At 47.3% G+C, this 24997-nt stretch overlaps 1 protein-coding gene across 1 annotated transcript; it reads right to left on the reverse strand.

Moving 5' to 3' along the window:
• Positions 1–309: 309 nt before the first annotated feature.
• Positions 310–23540, reverse strand: FAM131A (family with sequence similarity 131 member A). Its single transcript, XM_032224909.1, has 4 exons — positions 23453–23540; positions 16875–17057; positions 2870–2998; positions 310–845 (listed from the first exon to the last, which is right to left on the reverse strand). Exons 1-4 carry the CDS (start codon positions 23520–23522, stop codon positions 310–312), a joined length of 918 nt encoding a protein of 305 aa, XP_032080800.1. The 5' UTR covers positions 23523–23540.
• Between the last annotated feature and the right edge of the window lie 1457 nt (positions 23541–24997).

A 24997-nucleotide genomic window follows, 5' to 3' on the forward strand; every position in this document is an offset into this window, starting at 1 on the left:
CCCATGCAAAGGAAACAAAACAGGCCACGAGAGAGAGAGAGAGAAAATGCAGCAGGCAAAACCCACGAAGCCACTAAGCAGCTCCGGAGGCTTTTGTGGTGGCAATCGGATGGCACGGTGGAGCTCAGGAAGGCCTGGGAGGGGAGCTTTCAAAGCCGCCACTCCTGCCCATGCTGCCTTCCTTCATCCAAAGGGGGGGAGGAACCATCCCGCTGAGACAACTGATGGGCCGTGGAGCTGGGTGGACGAAAAGGTGCCACAGAGCGGGGCAAAATGGCAGGTGAAGCATGCCACGGAACGGAAGGGGGTTCACGGCTCTTCAGCATCCTCCTCCTCCTCCGGGTCTTCTTCGACCTCGTCGTCTTCGTTGTCATCAAGTGACACCACGCCGGAGGAGGCCACGTCGGAGACTTTTCTCCGGACCTGGCAACTGTCCCCATGGACTTTGTAGTCCTTGCATGGAAGGCCCTCCTCCTCCGTGGGCGAGAGGCAGGACTCGGTGAAGGACATGGAGTACATAGAGTCCTGGCACTCCAGTTGTGCCAGGCTCCGGAAGGCACATTCTCCGGCAGTCTGTGTGGGCAACTTGGAGATCAGCATGTCCTCCCCGCCGGACACGGAGCCTAGCAGTTTGGCGGCAAGTTCGGAAGGGGAGCCCAACTCCTTGAGAAGGAAGCTGTCGTCAAGGCTGCAGAGACTGGAGCACAAGGTCTCCGGGGAGACGGTGGACTGAGAGGAGTCGCTTTCCGGATCGCACGAACCTTGTCGGGAGCTCAGATGGCACAGACGGCTGCTGTGCAGGAAACCTTTCAAGAGGGTGTTGGTGGGGAGCTGCCCTACCGCGTCTGCAACACAACCACCAAGAGGGAAGAGGTTAGCAATGCAGCATTTCGGTTCAATGCAAAGAAGGACTTGGGGTGACATGATAGCAGTGCTCCAATATCTAAGGCAGGGGTGAAATTCAGCTGGTTCTGATAGGTTCTTGAGAACCGGTAGCGGAAAATTTGAGTAGTTTGGAGAACCGGCAAATACCACCTCTGGCTGACCCTGCCCCCATCTATTCTCTGCCTCCCAAGTCCCAGCTGATCAATAGGAAATGGGGATTTTGCAGTATCCCTCTCCTGGAGAAGGGAGGGAATGGAGATTTTGCAGTATCCTTCCCCTGGAGTGGGGAGGGAATGGAAATTTTACACTATCCTTCCCCTGGAGTGGAGAGGGAATGGAAATTTTACACTATCCTTCCCCTGGAGTGGGGAGGGAATGGAAATTTTACACTATCCTTCCCCTGGAGTGGAGAGGGAATGGAAATTTTACACTATCCTTCCCCTGGAGTGGAGAGGGAATGGAAATTTTACAGTATCCTTCCACTGGAGTGGGGAGGGAATGGAGATTTTGCAGTATCCTTCCCCTGGAGTGGAGAGGGAATGGAAATTTTACAGTATCCTTCCCCTGGAGTGGGGAGGGAATGGAGATTTTGCAGTATCCTTCCCCTGGAGTGGGGTGGGAATGGAAATTTTACAGTATCCTTCCCCTGGAGTGAGGAGGGAATGGAGATTTTATAGTATCCTTCCCCTGGAGTGGAGAGGGAATGGAGATTTTGCAGTATCCTTCCCCTGGAGTGGGGAGGGAATGGAGATTTTGCAGTATCCTTCCCCTGGAGTGGGGAGGGAATGGAGATTTTGCAGTATCCTTCCCCTGGAGTGAGGTGGGAATGGAGATTTTGCAGTATCCTTCCCCTGGAGTGGGGAGGGAATGGAGATTTTGCAGTATCCTTCCCCTGGAGTGGGGTGGGAATGGAGATTTTGCAGTATCCTTCCCCTGGAGTGGGGAGGGAATGGAGATTTTGCAGTATCCTTCCCCTGGAGTGGGGAGGGAATGGAGATTTTGCAGTATCCTTCCCCTGGAGTGGGAGGGAATGGAGATTTTGCAGTATCCTTCCCCTGGAGTGGGGAGGGAATGGAGATTTTGCAGTATCCTTCCCCTGGAGTGGGGTGGGAATGGGAATTTTGCAGTATCCTTCCCCTGCAGTGGGGAGGGAATGGAGATTTTGTAGTATCCTTCCCCTGGAGTGGAGAGGGAATGGAAATTTTACAGTATCCTTCCCCTGGAGTGGGGAGGGAATGGAGATTTTGCAGTATCCTTTCCCTGGAGTGGGGAGGGAATGGAGATTTTGCAGTATCCTTCCCCTGGAGTGGGGTGGGAATGGAAATTTTACAGTATCCTTCCCCTGGAGTGGCACATGTCAGTAAAGGTCAGTAATTGGGAGCTGCCTTGAAAGACGGTGGGAGAGGAAAGACTTTGCTGGAGAGGAATTCACTGTCAATTCAATAAAAGGGGTTTATCAGGACGAGGACCCGGCTTCGTGCTGCTGGGGAAGCCTCAGTCAGAACGCTAATATGATACACAGTCTTACATGCAACCAGCCCTTTGAAAGCAACAGTAATGTTGATGTGGCCCTCAATGAAATGGAGCTTGACACCTACAACCTACAGGGTGCTGGTATTGCATTCAGTTCTAAAATTTTGGAATGAAGTAAGTGGGTCGGTTATTTCTTTCTTTTCTACCTGGTTGGATGGTCAGCAGTGGTAGGTTCCGGATCGGCCCCGGCGTCACCCACATGGATCCCGTACTTGCCTGCGATGCTTCCACAAGCCTCCACGACGCTCCAGCTGCTCGGAAGTGCCAAAGGCTTAAAGGACAGGTAAGGAGCTTGGGTGGGTGGGTGGGCCCTCTGGAGCACCGTACCGGAATGGTGCTCCGGGCAGGCTCCGGGACGCCCGTACGAGGGCGTACTGCCTGCAACCCACCACTGGTGTTCAGCCTCATGTTGACTTTCAACCCAGCAGATATGCTAGCTGTCCTTACTTACCAGCTGCCTGGGCAGTTTCACCGGAAGTGGGGAAATCTTCGTCGTAAGACTCGTCGTTGGAATCATCCCCCTCCACCGATGACCAAGCTCTGAGTTTGGCCTCGGCGATGGCAAACTGTTCGGCTACACCTGGGGAGAAAGGAGCGTTGTTATTTAGAGGTGGTGAAACACAGGGAGTAAAACCGGTGGTAAAGGATTTTGAATCCCACCACTGGCTTGTTCCAGTGTTTAGGGAAATTGGGCTGCAGAAAAAAGCCAATTTGTGTGGGACAGTTCTCCTAAGAAATAGGAATACTGGAGGAAACATCTTTATAATAATTACGGTTCCATTGTTATATAATTATTAATTTATAATGATAATAATAAAGAGCAATAAAGTGGCGTATTTTTTTTTTCTTAGCAGGGCTTAGGTGCCATAAACTCATAGCTTTTGTGCCTGGTGCCTTTCAATTGCATTGGTAACATAATTTGAATTCCTGCCAATAGCCGAGCTGTCTGCGAACTCAGATTGTCAAAATGTATTATCTTTATTACATTTAAAAAAAAATCTTTCTTAATTTTATTATCTACTTTTTGAGGGCTTCTCAGAACATAAATTTAATCGCCATAGATCAACTGCGGCAACATTCAAGAATGACTAAATAAATTGAAGTGGAATCGCTTTCGAGATGGCGAGTCGAAGCTGCCGTCTCCGAAACAGACTGCAAGGCTGCGTTTTGTTCTGGACACACAAATTAGAAAAAATAAATTCCTCTCTTTTTTTTTTAACCCCTCAAACTCTTTCTGAGCATCCCCCGTTTTCCCTTCGGCACGTAAGATTTCCCCTCAGCCCTAAATTAAATCTTCACAGCTCAACATCACTTAGATCAGGGGTGTCAAAGTCGATTTCAACGAGGGCCGCATCAGGGGATGTGTTTGACCTTGGGGGGATGGGGTGGGCGTGGCCAGGGGGCATGGCCAGCTGGACATCACTCCTGTCAGAGGCGCCTGTGGTAGCCCGGAGTATTCTGATAGCGGAAACAGGCTCCCGAGCTCCGTTTTCAGCTGCTACGGCCTCCTGCATCCCTTGGCGAGTAAAAATGGAGTTCAGGAGGGCCCTCCCGAGCTCTGTTTTCACTCGCTGAGGGTTGCAGGAGGCCGTAGCAGATGAAAACGGAGCTTGTGAGCTGGTTTTTTCTGACAGAAGCACCGCAGGGCGGTCCGCTGTTTCCAGGGCAGCCTTGTGGGCTGGATCTAAGTACCCCACGGACCAGATCCGGCCCCTGGGCCTTGAGTTTGACATCCCTGATTTAAATCATTTCACCTTCTGAATAATATTGTTGACCCTTCTTTGAAAAACAAAACAAAACAAAAAACTTCTTCGTCTTTCATGCCTTACTTTTATCTTAATTTTTTTCAATGGTTGGCTAACGACCAAGAATGAATGGCAGGATCCAACCTGGATCAGTCCCCAGGACCAGATGTTTAGTCTTCCGAGCATTCGGACTTGCGCCGTAACCCATCCTGAGGGAACTTCCCTCACACCAGAATGTGCGCTGCATGCTCAGCACCACATTGCAAGAACACAAGTGAGTGGTCAGACGAGGAGACCCAAATTCATTGGTAGCCTCATATTGCAGGGAACGAGGACATGCATTCAATTTCACCTCTACTAAGATTGCTGGACGAGCAGGCACAAAAACAGCCAGGGAAATGATTGAAGCCTGGGAAACAAGCCACCTCTCAATCAACAGGAGTGATGATTTACCACCAGATTATCAGGACTTGGCAGCACAAGAAAACAACAGGCAATAACCGGCCATCAACACCCCAAATCAACAACTAAAAAGCTACACACAACCAGAACAAACAGATAAGGACCTTGGCAGCAACTCAGACAAACTCAGGCAGCAATAAACACAGATAAGGCTTGGCAGCAATCCAGCCTGCCAAGCTCACAGTAATGTCCTCCGACATTCAATCCTGCGTTGACTTCTACAAAGAGGGCTGTGTACACAAGTAGCTTTTATAGTCTGGAGAGAAGCCTAATGACCACCAGCTGAGCGCAATTACCTCCTGTAATTGCATAATTGTTCCTGATGCCTACTAGCTCTTCGATGGCGTGCATCCAGGAACAACTCACTGCTGGCTTCTGGATCACTCTCCCTTGTCTCCTCCCCACTGGTCCAAGGCTCAGGCGCCACCTGATAGCCAACCAGCCTCTCTGTGCCCTGCTCGGAGTCGGAACCCTGTCCAGGGTCCTTCACCTCTTCCAGAGCCAACTCAGGGGGCCCCTCGCTGTCGGAGTCTGGTGGCAGCTCCAATGGCGCCTGCTGGGCCACAACACATAAATATATAGAAAATGTGAATTGTTGCCTTGTATTCCAATAGAAACCACTAAGTGGTGCTTTTTGACACAACTGTGGCTATCTACCGTGGTAGACCAGTAGACTAGTGGTAGACCAGATCTGGAGTTCTTTGGGGGGCTTCTCCCCCATCCCATCCTGTGCAGAAGCCCAGGCTCTGAGCCTTTCCATTGAGCCGCATTAACGTATTGGTTGATCTGACCTGTCATTAGGCAGCTGAGTCCGTCCTTAAATAGGCTCCCCTATTTAGGCAACTAATTTGGAGCTCACAGCTGCCTGTGAGTGTCACTTCTGGGAGAGGGGTGGAGGGAGGGAGGGAGGGGGCGGTCAACAGCAGCTTTCAGCTGCAGCCTTTATCAATGGCTCCAAACTGCCTGGCAACCTCAGGCTGAATCATACACCATGCCGAGCTGTAGAGGGGCCCAGCTGGAAGATCCAGGGTGGTTTATTGGGAGATTTTTTTTTCTTGGTGCAATTCTATGTTTTAGAGTGTGGCTCAAAAGGAAGATGACCCTGCATTTAAACCTAGCTGCTTCTCCAGAGAGGAAGGGAGGGAGGGTGGGTAAAAGCAGGGGGGAGAGGGAGGGAGGAAGATGAAAAGGAAGGGAGATGGAAAGGAAGGGAGATGGAAAGGAAGGAAGGAGTTGAAAGCAGAGAGGGAGGAAGCAAGCAAGCAAGGAAGATGGAAAGGAGGAAAGAAGGAAGGTGAAAGCAGGGGGAGGGAGGAAGATGAAAAGGAGGGAGGGAGAGAGGGAGGAAGGAAGATGAAAATGAGGGAGGGAGGGAGGGAGGAAGATGAAAAGGAAGGAAGATGGAAAGGAAGGAAGGGAGATGAAAGCAGGGAGGGAGGAAGAAAGATGGAAAGGAAGGAAGATGGAAAGGAAGAAGGAAGGTGAAAGCAGGGGGAGGGAGGGTGGAAGATGAAAAGGAGGGAGAGAGGGAGGGAGGAAGATGAAAAGGAAGGGAGATGGAAAGGAAGGAAGGGAGATGAAAGCAGGGAGGGAGGAAGGAAGGAAGGAAGATGGAAAGGAAGGAAGGAAGGAAGGAAGGAAGGAAGGAAGGAAGGAAGGAAGGAAGGAAGGAACTACTCAAAACATTCGCTACAGGTTCTCCGAACTACTCAAAACTTCCACTACCAGTTCTCCAAACTACTCAATATTACCATTACCAGTTCTCCAAACTACTCAAAATTTCCGCTACAGGCTCTCCGAATTACTCAAAATTTCTGCTACCGGTTCTCCAGAACCTGTCAGAACCTGCTGGATTTCACCCCTGCTCCTCTCCCCACCACCACCACTCCAGGCAGCTAAATGAAGGACAACGAAGTTGAAAAACTACCCTCCTTTAATTAAGGGAGTAACTGGGGAATCAGCTCCACGCATCAATCTTCATTTGCTACTTGACAGGTTGGGCAGGAAAAGGTGGAGCAGAAGAGAGACGGAGGTGCCCCAGGAAAGCACAAAAAATAAAGACAACAAATATACTGCACTTGGCAAGGTTTGAGCACACACACACACATACACAGACCCTCCACTCTTTCCCCAGGACTCTAGATAGAGCAGCTGACTCAGAACAGCTTGAAGACAGATAAATCTGTATTGTCCTGGCATGTCATTGGGCCGTCTGCCTGCAATACCAGTATGACCTGAGTTGTCAGGAAGGACCTTGGTTTGAGGTGACTTGGGAAAAAGGCTGCGCACATGGAAATATTTCACCAGGAACTGTTCCCAAGCCTTGGGGCGTGAAGCTGGTTGAAACTTTGCAACTTGGCCAATGGCATCTCTCTGACTTTTTACAGCAGGGGTGTCAAACTCAAACTCCGGGCTCAGTTTTCAGCTGCGACAGGCTCCTGCAGCCCTCTGGGGCAAAATTCAATTTAATTAATGTCTCACTTAACAACATAAATTTTGGAGTCAATTGCGGTCGCAAGCCGAGGACTACCTGTAGCAATAGCAATAGCAATAGCAGTTAGACTTATATACCGCTTCATAGGGCTTTCAGCCCTCTCTAAGCGGTTTACAGAGTCAGCATATCACCCCCAACAACAATCCGGGTCCTCATTTTACCCACCTCGGAAGGATGGAAGGCTGAGTCAACCTTGAGCTGGTGAGATTTGAACAGCCGAACTGCAGATCTGCAGTCAGCTGAAGTAGCCTGCAGTGCTGCATTTAACCACTGCGCCACCTTGGCTGTACCAGATCTGGGCTGCTAAATCTCCCGCTCTGTTCCCACAGTGGCCATCTTTCCCATTTCTGATGTACATTATTTGCAAAACTCTAGTCAGCCAGCAGGTGGCAGCAGTAGTTGCCTAAAACTAATTATAGGCTTCCTGTCTAGTGGTGGACTGGAGTTTTGCAATCTAGATCTTGGTGCCAACAGCAATAATAAGCAAGAAACCCAACTTCCCGTTTCTGATTTACACTATGTGCAAAACTCCAGATAGCCGGCAGGTGGCAGAAGTAGTTGGCTAAAACTAATCCCATGCTGCCCTCTAGCGGTGGTCTGGAGGTTTGCAATCTAGATATTGGTACCAACTGCGTAATAAGCAAGAAGCCCAACTTTCCATTTCTGATCTATATTATGTGCCAAACTCCAGATAACCAGAGGGGACAGAAGTAGTTGCCTAAAACTAACTCTATGCTTTCCTCTAGTGATGGTGTGGAGTTTTGCCATTTTGGTGCCAACTTACACGAAAACAATAAAAACAGTACATATTTTGTTATATTAACAATATGTTGCAAATCTCCTGTGTTCAAAATATATGGGAGTTCCTTGCCTTCATGTAGAGTGATTTTTTTTGGATTCACACAATACATTGATCATATTCACGCACATATAATTCATACAAACAAGGTTAACATTTGCCAGACTTCATATTTTGTGTATGCACAGCCATTAGGTCTTTAACTGAGTGGGTTAAATATGTTGTGTGAATGCAGTCACTCAGCAAGCATTACTGAATTACCCCATTACCTGGCTTTGCATAACCAACTAGCTCAGTGTTTCTCAAAACGCAGCAAATTTAAAGACTTAAATTCTGCATATTTTAAAGTTGCCAAGTTGGAGAAATCCTGCATTAGACCATGATCTCCCATGTAGGGCGGGCTGGCGTTACTAGCTGAGACACAAAATGTTAGCCCAGGTTTAAACTAACCCAATTCAGGATGCAAAAGTCCTGAACTGATTTAATGATAATACTGAGCCTCATTCAGAGCCGGTTTGATCTAGTAGTTAATGCATCAGACTAGAAACCAGGAGATGGTGAGTTCTAGTCCTGCCTTAGGCATGAAGGTCAGTTTGGGTGACTTTGGAACTATCATTGGGGGGCCAGTGAGTTCTAGTCCTGCCTCAGGCTTAAAGCTGGCTGGATGAATTTCGACCAATCACCAGGAGATGGTGACTTTGAACCAATCACCAGAAGACAGTGAGTTCTAGTCCCGCCTCAGGCATAAAGCCAGCTGAGTGACTTTGGACCAATCAACAGGTGATGGTGAGATCTAATCCCTCCTTAGGGGTAAAGGCTGGCTGGATGATTTTGGGCCAGTCCCTCTCTCTCAGCTCAACCCAACTCACAGGGTGGTTGTTGTGGAGAAAAAAAAAAGAATGAGGAGGGGATATTAGGTGTGCTTGCGGCTTTGAGTTATTTATAAACAAAAATAAAAACAGGATAAAGATCAAATAAATACAAGAATGCAATTCAAGCATGAGGCAAAACTGCATGCAAATAAGAAAGGCAGACAGATTTTCCCTCCCTCCCTCCCGGCCAGGAATGGTCTACTCCAATGTTTTTCAACCTCAGCCACTTTCAGCTATGTGGACTTCAACTCCCAGAATTCCCCAGAATGGCTGGCTGGGGAATTCTGGGAGTTGAAGTCCACACAGCTTTAAAGTCACTGAGGTTGAGAAACTGGTCTAGCATCAGAAAGCCAGGGCCAGGGGTGGGAACAGCTGCCTTCTCCATCCTGTCCTCATTTATCCCATGGAATGGCTATTCCTACCTGTCATCTGATCCCCTCAGCTGACAAGTTGTCAAAATGCAAACAGTTAAACATTAAAGTTAAACATTAAACAGTTAAACATTAAAGCCAATGCACAGTTTGGATGATGGCCATAACCCCTGGTAACCTTTTGCAGGAATTTCTTCTCCCCCCCCCCCCAAAAAAAAATCAATGGTATGGGCCTTGCCAGGACCAAGACTTTGGGTTCAACAGAGGCAGCATCCCTCCCCTGCTTCAGCTTAAGGAGAGCAGGGTGGGAGAGAGTTCAATTCTCCTCTGGCGTTTTCCCCGGGTTTCGGAGTGACTCAGCTTGCTGGCATTGGCGAAGCTCGGCTACATAAGGACAAGCCAGCCTCTTCAGAACAACAGAATAACAGAGCTGGAAGGGACCTTGGAGGTCTTCTAGTCCAACCCCCTGCTCAAGCAGGAGACCCTCTACTAGGGGTGTCAAACTCAAGGCATGTGGCCCGGGTTTGGCCCATGGGGTGCTCAGATCTGGCCCACGGGGCTGGCCTGGAAATATCAAAGGACCGGCCCTCTGCTGGCCAAAATGGGCCATGGAGTCCCTGCAAGGCCTGTTTTTGGCCAGCAGAATGCTGCTGGAGGCCAGGGAGGCCGAGAATGGATTGCGCGGGAGTCTCAGAGAATTAAAATACTGATCCAGCCCTGGAAGAAATCCAGTTTGACACCCCTGCAATTTTGGACAATTGGATGTCCAAATCTCTTCTTAAAAATTTCCAGTGATTGAGCACCCACAAACTTCTGGAGGCAAGTCATTCCACTGATTAATTGTTCTGTCAAGAAATGTCTCCTTATTTCTAAGTTGGATCTCTCCTTGGATGAGTTTCCACCCATGGTTTCTTGTCCTGCCTTCAGGTGCTTTGGAGAATAGCTTGACCCTTTCTTCTCTGTGGCAGCCTTTCAAATATTGGGACGTTGCTATCATGTCAAGTTCAGCTTGCATAGCGAGAGAGGCAGGGAGGAATAAGGGCAGACTTGGTCTAAAATATAGGTAAAGGTAAAAGTTCCCCTCACACCAGGGGTAGGTTCCTGCCAGTTCTAACCTCTTCTATAGATGAGGTTCCACAAATCTACAGGGCCGTTTAGAACCGGTTCCAGCTCCCTCCCCCCGCCCATCCGCACATCATCAAGATGAAGAGCGAGAGGAGGGATTCTGGGAGTTGAAGTCCACAAGTCTTAAAGCTGTCAAGTTTGAACACCCCTGGGGTTTTATTTTTAAAGGGTTAGAGGTGCAAGGGTCTTGTAACTTGACAGCTTTAAGACTTGCACACTTCAATGCCAGAGTTCCTGAGCCAACATGACTGGAGGAGGAATTCTGGGAACTGAAGTCCACAAGTCTTAAAGCTGTCAGGTTTGAACACCCCTGGGTTTTTTTTTCTAAAGGGTTAGGGGTGCAAGGGTCTTGTAACTTGACAGCTTTAAGACTTGCGTGCTTCAAATGCCAGAGTTTCTGAGCCAACATTTTGGTTGCTAAGCAAGAGCGTTATTAAGTGAGTTTCACCGCATTTTACAAGTTGGCCACGCCCACCCAATCACATGATTGCCAAGCCACTCCCACCCAGTCACATGGCTAGCAAGCCATTCGTACCCAATCACATGGCAAGCAAGCCACTCCCACAAAACAGGCCACACCTACAGGTTCTAAAATTCTGTGAAACCCACCACTGCCTCGCACATATGTTCCAGTCGTTCCCTCCTCTAGGGGGCAGTGCTCATTTCAGTTTCAAAGCCGTAGAGCCAGCGCTCTCAGAAGATGTCTCCATGGTCAAGTGACCGGCATGATTAAACACCGAAGGCGCACTGGACCCTGTTTGCTTCCCACCAAAGGTGGTCCCTATTTTTCTACTTGCATTTTAGGTGCTTTCGAACTGCTAGGTTGGCAGAAGCTGGGACAAGTAACGGGAGCTTGCTCTGTTATGTGGCACTAGGGGTTCGAACCGCAGAACTGGCGAGCTTTCTGATCGACAAGCTCAGCGTCTTAGCCACTGAACCATTGCGTTCCCATAGGATTTATAAAGCGGTACTAATACTTCACCTGATGTTGATTCTATGCCTCTGTTTATAAAACCAAAAATGTCATTCCCTTAACAGTAGCAGTTTGCTTAACAATTGCGGCATAAAAGGTCGTAACATGGTGTGGGACTCCCTTAAGAACTGCCTTGCTTAGCAACTGAAACTCTGATCTCAATTGTCCCTCAAATATGGTCCAAAATATAGGACCCCCCCCCCTAAGTCCCTTGAAACCCCATTCCACCCATATTCAAAGGCACCAAACTATTTTTTAAAAAAAACAAAGTTGGGTGATTCGAGGGAAGTAACATATCTCCAGGCACCAAGTGACATTGTGCCGTCTCTCTGGGTGCCAATCGTTCAACGTTGCCCAAAGCAGACCAGCCAACCGCAATGAAAACAAACCTCAGGCGTGAAATTGGCAGCTTTGCCCGGTGCCCAAAGCTTGGTTGATGTTTTGGGTTTTTGTTCTTTTTTTTAAAGGAGAAGTGTCATTTTAACTGTGCTGTGGGTTTGGTTGCCAAACCGAAGAGATGCTTAAAAATAATGTGAAACAGCCTTGTTCTTGGAAGTAAGAGTTTCAACGGATGGAAAAGGAAGCGTGTGAACGCCGCCGCCTGAATAAGGTTCCTCTGGGCCCCCATTTTTTTCTGCTGGGGAGGGGCTTCATAATATGTATATTGAAAAGGAATTATAAATACCATCAACATAAAATGGAGCTTGCTCAGAAGCTGAAATACACCAAGTGAATGAGATGAAGAGTGGGAAGCAGAGGAGGGAGGTAAGGGAGGAAGAGAGGGATAGGAGAGAGGGCGGGGGGGGGAAGAGGAGGAGAATAAGGAGGAGTGGAAAGGGGAGAGAGGAGAAGGAGAGAGGAAGGGGAGGTAGAGAAGAAAAAGATGAAAGAGGGAAGAAAGGAGAGAGGGAGGGGGAGGAGAGAGGGAGAAGAAAGTGATTTATAAGGTACAAATATGGTGTAGGGAGAGCAGAAGAGCCAATAATTGTTTTTGGGAGCTGATGGTAAGATGAATTGATGTAAATATTTAATAATACAACACGATATTGGCTATGTAATAGTATACATGTGATTATATGTTATGAAAATGGAAAATAAAAACCATCCTTTGCAGTAAAAAAAATCAGGGGGCTTTAAAAAAAATCGGGGGGGGGGAACTATTTAAAAAAATAAATAAAATAATAATAATCGAGGGGCAGCTCACTCATTTTCATTCGGTATATGCTCCCAACATGGGGAAATTTCAGAAGGGCTTGGATGGCACATCAACTAAGCTAGGAGAGAACTGTTGAGTCATCTATGGCTCAGTGGGTTGTAGGAACCCAGCCTGGGCATGGCCAGCTTGATATCACTTGTGTCGGGGATCCTGTGGCAGCCCAAGCGCTCTGCCAGTGGAAACAGGCTCCCAAGCTCCGTTTTCAGCTGTGACAGCCTCCTGCAACCCTTTGCCAGTGAAAAGGGAGCTTGGGAGGGCTGCACTGTGAGCCAGTCCTTGGCTGTTTCCAGAGGGGCCCTGCAGGCCAGATCTAAGCACCCCACGGGCCGTATCTGGCACCCCCGGGGCCTTGAGTTTTGACATCCCTGTTTTAGAGAGTCGTTGGTGGTTTGACAAACCTCCAAGAGGCCTCAACGACTCTCTAAAAGGATGCAAATGACCAGCTGTCTGCAAGGAATAACAATCCTTCCATTCCCCACCATCCAGTCAGAGCTGAAGAAGCTTCTGGGATGAGAAGCGAAACATCTTCAAAGGAAAAGCCCACTTGTCTTTTGACCTGGATGACTGAGAATCTGCCTAGGCGGTGTTTTTCCAGTGGTTTTGTAACCTTGAATGGCCACTCAATGAACTGTTGTAAGCCGAGGACTACCAGTGTACAGTGGTACAGCCCAGCCTTTTTCCGAACCAGGGTTAAGGACATAGACTGGTGCCAGTACACCTTCTCCAAATGTGCTTTTGTCTAGCCCCCCATGGTGAGGCCGAGACATCGAACAGCCCATCTACTTGGGAATTTACAGAAAAAGCAAAACCCACATCACGACAACAGAAGAATACAATCTGTCACAATGACGTCATAGCACAAACAACCTGTTTCTAACCTTGTGGTGGTCTATGAGTGTCTTTCTCCTCAAGCATCACCCGTATTCGTGTAAGTCAGAGATGGAGAACTCTGCCCCCGTAATGACTTGTGGACTTCAACCCCCAGAATTCTTGAGCCGGTATGGCTGACTTAGGAATTCTGGGAATTGAAGTCCAGAATTCATAAAAGGGCCATTGTTCTGTTCTTGCTATATACACAAATTACCGTGTTTCCCCGAAAATAAGACCAGGTCATATATTATTTTTTTGCTTCAAAAGATGCATTAGGGGTTATTTTCTGGTTAGGTCTTATTTTGGCGGAAATACGGTACTAATTGCATCCATCTGGCTGATGATCTTAACTTGGGCTTATTTGGGGGGTAAGGCTTACCGTATTTTTCGGAGTATAAGATGCCCCTTTCCGCCCCCCCCAAAAAAGAGGGTGAAAATCTGGGTGTGTCTTATACACTGAATACAGTATTTTTGGCCTCCCAAAATCCCGCTCCCTTCACAAAAATGGATGTGCAAAGGGTTTGGGAGTCCTACAAAGTGCTCCTAGGGGCTGGGGAGGGCAAAAATGAGTGAAAAATGGGCATTTGTTTGCTCATTTTTGCCCCCCCCCCCCGGCCCCAGGAGCACACTCTAAGCCTCCTAAACACCATGCATGGCCCGTTTTTCACAAAAAAATGGGGCATGCAGAGGGTTTGGGAAGTCTGCAGAGTGCAAGAACTTTTTAAATTTACCTCTTCAAAATCTTGGTGCGTCTTATACTCCGGTGCATCTTATACTCTGAAAAATACGGTATATTACAAACATCCTGAAAAATCATGCTAAGGTTTATTTTCCAGTTGGGTCTTATTTTCGGGAAAACAGGGTATGTGATGGGGACAAAACAGCCACAGTTCCCCACTCCTCATTTAAGTGAATGAAGTCACATGCACCAAGGATTCAGCTAGGCTGAAATGGAAGACTGGATTCCAGCAAGAAGTTAACTACCCTGCATTGTCTCAATGGACGTAAACAGGTCTGTTTGTGTGAAACGCTAGCATTTAAGGCCATGGTTTCCCATGATTTAATGTAAGGTTTTCCTATGCATATTTATTTCTATTTGCAAGCAAGTTCCCCTGTTATTCATCAGAACCCCTCAGAAACGATCCGTAGCTAGGAACCAGTCTTAATGAGCTAATTAAGTCTTAATGAACTCCTTCCCTACACTTTACTCCTGCTAGAATCTGATTAAGGTAGCAAATGAGCATTGGGAAACATTTATAAAATATCCAGACAAAATCCAATTAAACAATCATCACTTTGACCTCCAAACACCAGCCTGGAATTTCGTTCTCCTTCATTTTGGTTCTATCTACTGCTAGCTTAACCTTGGCCAACTTTGTCATGCTAAGGTGAGCAATTTACAAAGCATATGTGGGCTCCAGTGAGGTTAAAGGTAAAGGTAAAAGTTCTCCTTGCACATGTGTACTACTCGCTCCAGACTCTAGGGGGCGGTGTTCATCTCCATTTCAAAGCCGAAGAGCCAGTGCTGTCCAAAGATGCCTCTATGATCATTTGGCCGGCATGACTAAATGCCGAAGGCTCATGGAATGCTGTTACCTCCCCTCCAAAAGTGGTTCCTATTTTTCTACTAGCATTGTTCACGTGCTTTCGAACTGCTAGCTTGGCAGAAGCTGGGACAAGTCAAGGGAGCTCACTCCATTATGTGGTGCTAAGGATTCGAACCGCTGAACTGCCGACCTTTCTGATCGACAAGTTTAGCATCTTAGCCACTGAGTCACCTCTTAGTAAGTGAGGTTACATCCCCCCCAAAAAAGAGGCACCAAAATAGATGTATTTCTGAAGTATGAGTTTTATACCATTTGGAGGGGATGAAGGGAAGGTTTTAAGGGTGGCCATTGTAGCCAAATTGCTCCTTCGAAGGTTGCCATGTGCATTTCCACCCTTAGACCGCTCACACTTAAAAATGGATGGGTTCCCTTCTGGTGAGGTCATCCAACGGCCTCCTGAACTTCTCCAGAAGCTCTGAAGGCTGAGAAGTTTCAGGAACAAAAGCAATTCTGCGAATTCACCACTTAACTCATAGATCCGAGTATCCCGTGAGCACACAGAAAATTGGCTTAATTGAATAAGCAATGGTTAACTTCACCATGAGTAAGAATGTCAGGGGAAGCACAAAACCCATGTACCTCCAAATCACCCCATCGGCCTCCCACTCCTGGGCAGCTGCTTAGCAGAGATGGGGTCTTTCCCCAAATGCACCACAAACCAGCGACTAAATGTGGTTTACTACATACCGGCAAATATGCAGCTGCCAAACACAGGAATGTTTGGGTGCCTAGATTTGGTGCAAAACCAACATGAAGCACTAGATGGCAGAAAAGAATAGAATAACAGAGTTGGAAGGGGCCTTGGAGGTCTTCTAGTCCAACTCCATGCTTAGGCAGGAAACCAGACACCAGTAATGGAGAACCTTTTTCTTACAGCGTGCCAAAATTGCGCATGCACTATCGCGTGTGTGTGCCCACTCAAGTCGTTTTTCTCTGTCCCCAGTCTCCGGAGGCTTTCCTGAAGCCTTGGGAGGGCGGAAAATCAGCATGCGCGCTAGAGCTGACGGCTGGCATGCCAACAAATATGGCTCCACTTGCCACCTGGTGCTACTGTTCGCCATCACAGCCCTACACCACTTCAGACAAACGAAAAGAGAAAGAGCTTCCAGATAGTCTCAGCTTTGGCTCTTGCAGCTCAAATGTGGCATTAAATTTCTGGCGTAGTCTAGATCAAGGGGTCTCCAACCTTGGCAACTTTAAGCCTGGCAGACTTCAACTCCCAGAATACCCCAGCCACCAAAGCTGACTGGGGAATTCTGGGAGTTGAGTCTCCCAGAACCAGTGTTTCTCAACTTTGGCAACATGGAGATGAGTGGACTGCAACCTCCCAGAATTCCCCAACTAACATGTTGGCTGTGGAATTCTGGGAATCGAAATCCACGCATGCTGGCTGTGGAATTCTGGGAGTTGAAGTCCACATGTGTTGGCTGTGGAATTCTGGGAGTTGAAGTCTACGCATGCTGGCTGTGGAATTCTGGGAGTTGAAGTCCACATGTGTTGGCTGTGGAATTCTGGGAGTTGAAATCCACGCATGCTGGCTGTGGAATTCTGGGAGTTGAAGTCCACATGTGTTGGCTGTGGAATTCTGGGAGTTGAAATCCACACATGCTGGCTGTGGAATTCTGGGAGTTGAAGTCCACACATACTAGCTGTGGAATTCTGGGAGTTGAAGTCACATGTGTTGGCTGGGGAATTCTGGGAGTTGAACTCCACGCATGCTGGCTGTGGAATTCTGGGAGTTGAAGTCCATATGTGTTGGCTGTGGAATTCTGGCAGTTGAACTCCACGCATGCTGGCTGTGGAATTCTGGGAGTTGAAGTCCACACATCTTAATTGAGAAGCACTGATCTAGCCTAAGGGACTTCCCTGAAAGAGCTCCCTCCCACCCACCCCACCTGTTTTCCCCTCCCTCGCAGTCCCACCTGCAGCAAACCTGGCCTCCTGCTCTCCTTCACTGAGATCCGAATAGGAGTTAAAGGTGCTTTCCAGGGTCGCAGGAGAATCGATGGGTTTGCACCATCCCTTCCACTCAATCAGGTGGGCCACCCTGCCTTGTGCCATGGCGGTGGGCTTGGTCACATGGTCCTTCACCACCTGGGAAATACCTGCAACCGAACAAACAGACATTGTTAGCTGGAGATGCCCACGAGTTACTGAGATGGTGTCTCTTTCCTCTTTTGGGACGCTCCCGAATCTAGGAAGAATCCTGGCTACCATGAATTAAGGCAAGGGGTAACCAACCTTTTGGACCTCAGGGACGACTAAATTCATAATTTTAAATCCCCCCAGACCACTAATATGATCTTGTCACGATGTTTTTTTTGTTTTGCCAGCTGTGCTTATATTCTAAGACATACGGTAGGCTGAATCTTCTCTGTAATCCTACTGCGCATGTCTTTTTGCTTTCTTCTTCTCTCTCTTTCTGTTTTGCCTGCCACGAGGAGGTAGGCTAGGAACTTTACCAGAATGTAGTTATTAGCCAGTAAGTTTGTTTGCTATTTATTTTACAATAAAAATATGTTTCTTAGAACCTACCTCGGGTTTATTTTACTTAATCATAAGGTATACTCCAGTGGTGGGTTTCAAAAAAATTTGGAACCTATTCTGTGGGTGTGACCTCCTTTGTGGGAGTGGCTTGCTGGTGATGTGTCCTGGTGGGAGTGGCTTGCTGGCCATGTGTTTTCTCTCTCTCTCTATCTATCTATCTATTTATCTATCTATCTATCGCTTTCCTTCCTTTTGTCTCTCTGTCCCTTTTTTCTTTTTTTCTTTCATCTCTCTCACTCTTTTTCTTTCTTTTTTATTTATTTATTTATTTATTTATTCCTTTCTTTCTCTTTCTCTCTCTCTCTCTGTCAGTCTGTCTGTCTCTGTGGGGGGGGGGCAGTGGTGGGTTTCAAAAAAATTTGGAACCTCTTCTGTAGGTGTGGCCTTCTTTCCGGGTCCACTGGTGGAACCTCTTCTAACTGGTTCGGTAGATTGGACGAACTGGTTCTACCGAATAGGTGCGAACTGGTAGGAACCCACCTCTGGTATACTCCAAGGAAAACCACGATTTGACCTCCTCTTTAAACACAGGGCTGAATTTACAACCCTCACAGATTTGTCTAATGACTGACTGGGTGGGTGTGGCAATGTGGTCATGTGATTGGGTGGGCATGGCCAACTCGATGTCACTCACGTCGGGGGGCGCCTCACCGGCCTCTACTCGCTCCTGCCCTCCCAACCACTCCTCGCCTCCTCGCCCGGGCTCCTTAGGGCCCCAACAGGAAGCAGTTGCTGGAGCTGAGCAGCCACCAGGAGAAAGAGTTGGCAAAACAGCTCGGTTCAAATTGGATCTGACCGAGAAGGAGGCTCAGCAGAAGCTCCTCACTGAGGACTAGGAGCATGGGCTTTCCAAGCAGAGGGAACACCTGCGGGAGTGCAAGGCCAGGTACCGGCACCTGGAGGCTTAGCGGGCTGAGATGGTCAGCCAGTTCCAGGCCATGATGCAGTCCCACTGGAACAAGCCCCCCTTGGCTCTTCTCCACCAGCTGTGCTTCCCTCCAGCCTTTGCCCAAAGCCCCCCACCAGGAGGCTGAAGCAGACCCTGAGTTGGAATTTCTGCCCCCCTCCAACCCATACAAAAAGACCCCAAAGGGGGGGGGACTCTCTGCAGCAACACAAGCGTTCATTGCACGTATCCATCCCAGGGATCGTAGTTTGAGGACCCCTGATTTAGTGCAATATAAAAAATGCAAATCATTTTTCTGCGGACAACCAAAATTTTCTCACAGACCACTAGTTGGTGATGGCTAAATTAAGGCACTTGGAATTCGGATAATTAGCATCTTTCATGTTCTAAGGAACACTCATTCTTTCAAAAGAGCTAAATCTGTGAGTCATGGCTTGTTCTGAACTTCCTTCCTCCCTTCTGTATGACTGACATGAACTTTGTTAATTAAAAATATGCTTTTGTTTCTGCATGCATTCATGTTTTTAATGTTTACATATTTGCGGGCAGTGAGCATTTGCTGGAAAGGAGAAAGGCTGTTTAATATAGGAGAAAGAGGTTTTAGAACAGTGTTTTCCATACTTGGCCACTTGAAGATGGATGGACTTCAACTGGCTGGGGAATTCTGGAAGTCCACCCACCTTCAAGTGGCCAAGTATGGAAAACACTGCTATAGAGACCTCGTGGATCAGGCGGACATAAAAATAGGAAACAAACTGACAAACAAACAAGCTGAAACAAATACATAGGTAAAGGTAAAAGTTCCCCTCACACATATGTGCTAGTCGTTCCCGACTCTAGGGGGCGATGCTCATCTCCGTTTCAAAGCCGAAGAGCCAGCACTGTCCAAAGACATCTTCATGGTCATGTGGCCGGCATGACTCAACGCTGAAGGCGCATAGAACACTGTTACCTTCCCACCAAAGGTGGTTCCTATTTTTCTACTTGCATTTTTTTACATGCTTTCGAACTGCTAGGTTGGCAGAAGCTGGGACAAGGAACGGGAGCTCACTCCGTTACGCGGCACTAGGGATTCGAACCGCTGAACTTCCAACCTTTCTGATCGACAAGCTCAAATACATATACAATTTCTTAAATTGCTCAAAAAAAATAAAAGAAAACAAGGGTATAGCACCATAAGTTTTATAAATAAGGGCATCAACCGTAAAACTATCTGGATTTTTCACACACACAGACACACACAAACATCCTTGCAGAAATCTTTTTCACTTCGGAATATTTCTAGTGCCCTTTTTCGTGTCCTGTTCATTTGACTGTTCGAGTCAGCCTGGATTGTTGGTAGCTTTATGGATAAATATATTCGGTTTTCTTAGCAAGATTTTCCAATGTTGTGTGTCCTTGCTGTCTTCTTTCTAGGACTGAGAGAGAGGGGGGGGATGGGCCCAAAGTCATCCAACTGGCTTCATGCCTAAGGCAGAACTGAAACTCATGGTTTCTACTCCTTCAATCACGACACTAAATTGGCTGTCATTCTCAGGCAAAGCAACATGGTCTTTGTTACACCTGAGACGTCCTCGGTGCTCTCTGAGCTAGCTTGTTTTCTTGCAGACGTTTCATTCAGGGGTGAAATTCTGCAGGTTCTGGAGAATCGGTAGCAGAAATTTGATTAGTATGGAGAACCAGTAAATATCACCTCTGGCTGGCCCCAGAGTGGGGAGGGAATGGGGATTTTATTCCCATGGAGTGGGGAGGGAGTGGGGAGGGAATGGGGATTTTACAGTATCCTTCCCCTGGAGTGAGGAGGGAATGGGTATTTTGCAGTATCCTTCTCCTGGAGTGGGGAGGGAATGGGGATTTTGCATTATCTTTCCCCTGGAGTGGGGAGGGAATGGGGATTTTACACTATCCTTCCCCTGGAGTGGGGAGGGAATGGGGATTTTACAGTATCCTTCCCCTGGAGTGAGGAGGGAATGGGTATTTTGCAGTATCCTTCTCCTGGAGTGAGGAGGAAATGAGTATTTTGCAGTATCCTTCTCCTGGAGTGAGGAGGGAATGAGTATTTTGCAGTATCCTTCTCCTGGAGTGGGGAGGGAATGGGGGTTTTGCAGTATCCTTCCCCTGGAATGGGGAGGGAATGGGGGTTTTGCAGTATCCTTCCCCTGGAGTGGGGAGGGAATGGGGGTTTTGCAGTATCCTTCCCCTGGAGTGGGGAGGGAATGGGGATTTTGCAGTATCCTTCCCCTGGAGTGGGGAGGGAATGGGGATTTTGCAGTATCCTTCTCCTGGAGTGAGGAGGGAATGGGGATTTTACAGTAACCTTCCCCTGGAGTGGGGAGGGAATGAAGATTTTGCAGTATCCTTTCCCTGGAGTGTGGAGGGAATGGAGATTTTGGAGTATACTTTCCCTGGAATGGGGAAGGAATGGAGATTTTGCAGTATCCTTCCCCTGGAGTGAGGAGGGAATGGAGATTTTGCAGTATCCTTCCCCTGGAGTGGGGAGGGAATGGGAATTTTGCAGTATCCTTCCCCTGAAGTGGGGAGGGAATGGGGGTTTTGCACTATCCTTCTGCTGCCACGCCCACCAAGCCACGCCCACAGAACCCATAGTAAAAAAAATTGAATCCCATCATTGAAGAAAAGATTCTGTTGCTAAGTGAGGCATTTGCCAAGTGAAGTTTGCCCCATTTTGCATTTCCTTTTATAGTTTGTACAACAGAGAAAGTTCAGGAAAAAAGTTGATTGGTAAGGAAAAATAAACCATCCTGCCCCAGGACTTCATTGAAATAAGGCACACAATAATACAGTGTTTCTCAACCTTGGCGACTTTAAGTCCTGTGGACTTCAACTCCCAGAATCCCCCAGCCAGCTGTGCTGGCTGGGGGATTCTGGGAGTTGAAGTCCACAGGATTTAAAGTCGCCAAGGTTGAGAAACACTGCAATAATAGGTAAGTATAAGACTTTAAAAGAGCATCGTATGTTGGAATAGAAAAAGAAAAAAAAATGAGTTAGTAGTGGAAGAAACCTCATGGGTCTTATGGGGTTCAGTTACCTTCAATTGACACAATTAGGACATACAAATACAATACAGTTACTCCTCAATCTACAATAGTCCATTTAGTGACTGTTTGAAGTTACAATGCCCCTGAAAAAAGTGACTTTTCACATTGACGACCATTGAGGCATCCCCGTGGTCATGTGATCAAAATTCGGACGCTTGGCAGCTGACTCATATTTACGACGGTTGCAGTCTCCTGGCGTCACGAGATCCCCTTTTGCAACCTTCTGACGAGCAAAGTTAATGGGGGAAGCCAGATTCACTTAACAAACGAGTTACTAATTTAACAACTACAACGATTCCCTTAACAAATATGGCAAGAAAAGTCATAAAAATGGGACAAAACTCACGTAACAAAATGCCTCAGCAACATACATTCTGGGCTCAGCTGTGGTCGTAGGTTGAGGACTACCTGTATAAGATTTATTGCAAGCTTAAGGTCTCTACAAAAATCTGAACTACTAACGGTCAAGGGAAATTAGTGGAAGTGAAGAATAGAAAGGAATTTAAGGTAGGCTGGACTTAAATCTCTTGTGAGACTCATGGCTGATGATGCATTTGACCCCTCCTTCAGGCTCAGCCTGGTCATCTCCAACAACAACAACTGCAGTGATTCACTTAACAACTGTGGCAAGAAAGGTGTGAACCGTCTCACTTAGCAACAGAAATTTTGGGCTCAATTGTGATCGTAAGTTGAGAATTACTTGCACTTGTCAAGCTTGAAAAACGCTCATTCTTCTTGTGACCATTATTGCTTTTCAACGTACCAAAGAACTGGGGGGGAGGGAAGGGTGGGATGGAAAGCAGAAACTCCAGACTTCAACTGTGAGAGCCAAGGGCACTTTTGCTGGTGGCCGCCAAGACATGGGCGTTATCAAAACAAAATAATACTTCCTAACTGGACACTGTGACTTGTATCCTGGAAAGAGGGGTGAAATCTAGTTCTTAACTATGCAGGCTTGCGGGGGGGGGGGGGGGGAATTTAGAGTTGGTTTTCCTTTCTTCAGTGCCAAAATGAAGTTCAATAAAGTTTGGCTTTGAGGATTTTAAAGTTCCTGAAAGTGCCTGCTTTTGCTGGGTGTGTTAGTCGGACACGTGGCAGTATCCTTTCCACTACACAATGATAAAATAAAACAATAACCAGAGCTGCGGTGGCACAGTGGTTGGAGTGCAGAACTGCAGGCTACTTCTGCTGACTGCCGGCTGCCATTAGTTTGGCAGTTCAAATCTCACCAGGCTCAAGGTTGACTTAGCCTTCCATCCTTCCGAGGTGGGTGAAATGAGGACCCAGATTGTTGGGGGCTGACTCTGTAAACTGCTTATAGAGGGCTGTGAAGCACTGTGATGCGCAGTGGTGGGTTTCAAAATTTTTTGGAACCTATTCTGTGGGTGTGGCCTCCTTTGTGGGAGTGGCTTGCCGGACATGTGACCTGGTGGGAGTGGCTTGCCGGACATGTGTTCCCTCTCTCTCTCTCTCTCTCTCTCTCCTTTCTTTTGTCTCTCTGTCTCTTTTTTCTTTTTTCTTTCATCTCTCTGTCACTCTTTTTCTTTCATTTTTCTTTTTTCTTTATTTATTTCTTCCTTTCTTTCTCTTTCTCTCTCTCTCTCTGTCAGTCTGTGTGTGTGTGTGTGTCAGTGGTGGGTTTAAAAAAAATTTGGAACCTCTTCTGTAGGTGTGGCCTGCTTTCCGTGTCCACTGGTGGAACTTCTTCTAACCGGTTCGGTAGATTTGACGAACCGGTTCTACCAAATAGGTGCGAACTGGTAGGAACCCACCTCTGGTGACGCGGTATATAAGTCTAAGTGTTATTGCTATTGCTACTTCATTTTCCCTTCAATCTTCAAACCTTGGCCACACTCTGTCTGAGTCCCATTTCCTGGACTTGCACGGAGCCACTAAATAACAGCCTCCTCTGAGCCATAAGCCAAACTTTGCTAAAGTCAAAACTCAGATGGTTTTGAGAGTATGAGTGGCGTCTTCTAAATCTTACCATGTAAAGAAGATCGAGCGAGGGCTGCAATTTCCTGAATGGTCAGCGCTCGTCGGGACTTGGGTAGCATTTCGATGGTGTCTTCAACATTTACCTGTGAAAGAGAAGGAATCAGAGGTCAATTAAGATGCTTCACACAGTGGAATTTTTCCTTGGCAATGTTCCCATTCCCATATTCAGCAGTAAAAAAACTGTCTTCGTTCTGTTTTTATCAACGGTGGCAGAAGCACTGCTGGAAGAAATGTCCTTCTGGGTTCAGCTCCAAGTGGGGAAAAAGACACTGGAGACATGGAGGCTGCTTGGAAAGATGGCTTAGTGGTGGACAGGACCGCATGGCTTGAGCGGTTCCACCACAAAACCGCGGACGACAAAATCGCGGTCGACGAAAGCGCGTATGTGACGTCATCACAGCGCGACGAAAAAGATCGAAAAATGTAAAAATAAAGCTAACACCTTCCCCTAACCCCCCCAAACCTAACCCTAAACCTAACCCTAAACCTAACCCTTAACCTAACCCTAAACCTAACCCTAAACCTAACCCTAACCCTTAACCTAACGAAAAACCTAACGCTAACCCTTAACCTAACGCTAAACGTAACGCTAACGCTCTAAACCTAACCCTAACCCTTAACCTAACCCTAACCCTAACCCTTAACCTAACCCTTACCTTTATGTGAATCGGCTTGCTGTAATTTAATTTTTATTTCAATTTTTCGATCTTTTTCGTCGCGTTGTGATGACGTCACATACGCGATTTCGTCGACCGCGCTTTTGTGGAACGCGGTTTTGACGGGTCACGGCTTGAGCTCCTGAACAGAAAAGGGGAGTCACATGTTTCATGTTGGGTGAAGAAGAAGAGAGAGAAGAAGGGGCTTGCTGGGTTTTTTAATACTCTGTTCAGCCCCACCTCTCTGTTTCCTGTTCCTGTGTAAGAAATGTATTCCCCCTCTGGTCCTGTCCATCATCCATAAACCATCTTTCCAAGCAACTTCCGTGAAACCCGTGTCTTTTCCCCCACTTAGAACTGAACCCAGAAGGACATTTCTTCCAACAGCGGCAACTGCATGGATTTGTGATCAAAATTCAGATGCTGGGCAACTGGTTCATATTTATGACGGTGGCAGGGACTCAGGGTGATCCCCTTTTGCGACCTTCTGACGAGCAAAGGCAACAGGGAAGTCAGATTCACTTAACGACCATGTCACTAATTTAACAATCGAAGTCATCCGCTTAACAACTGTGGACAGAACGGTCATGAAGTGAGAACAAAATTTGCTTCACAAATTTCTCGCTTAGCAGCAGAAATGTTGGGCTCACTTGTGGTTGTAAGTTGAGGACTACCTGTGTATGTATGTATATGTACATATGCAGGTGTTTTTATATGTGTCCGGATATCCATCTTCCCAAAGAATTATAGCAGTTATAGCAATAGCAGTTAGACTTATATACCGCTTCATAGGGCTTTCAGCCCTCTCTAAGCGGTTTACAGAGTCAGCATATTGCCCCCAACAACAATCCGGGTCCTCATTTTACCCACCTCAGAAG

The sequence above is a fragment of the Thamnophis elegans genome, chromosome 10 (assembly GCF_009769535.1).
Source record: "Thamnophis elegans isolate rThaEle1 chromosome 10, rThaEle1.pri, whole genome shotgun sequence".
Classification (NCBI taxonomy): domain Eukaryota; kingdom Metazoa; phylum Chordata; class Lepidosauria; order Squamata; family Colubridae; genus Thamnophis; species Thamnophis elegans.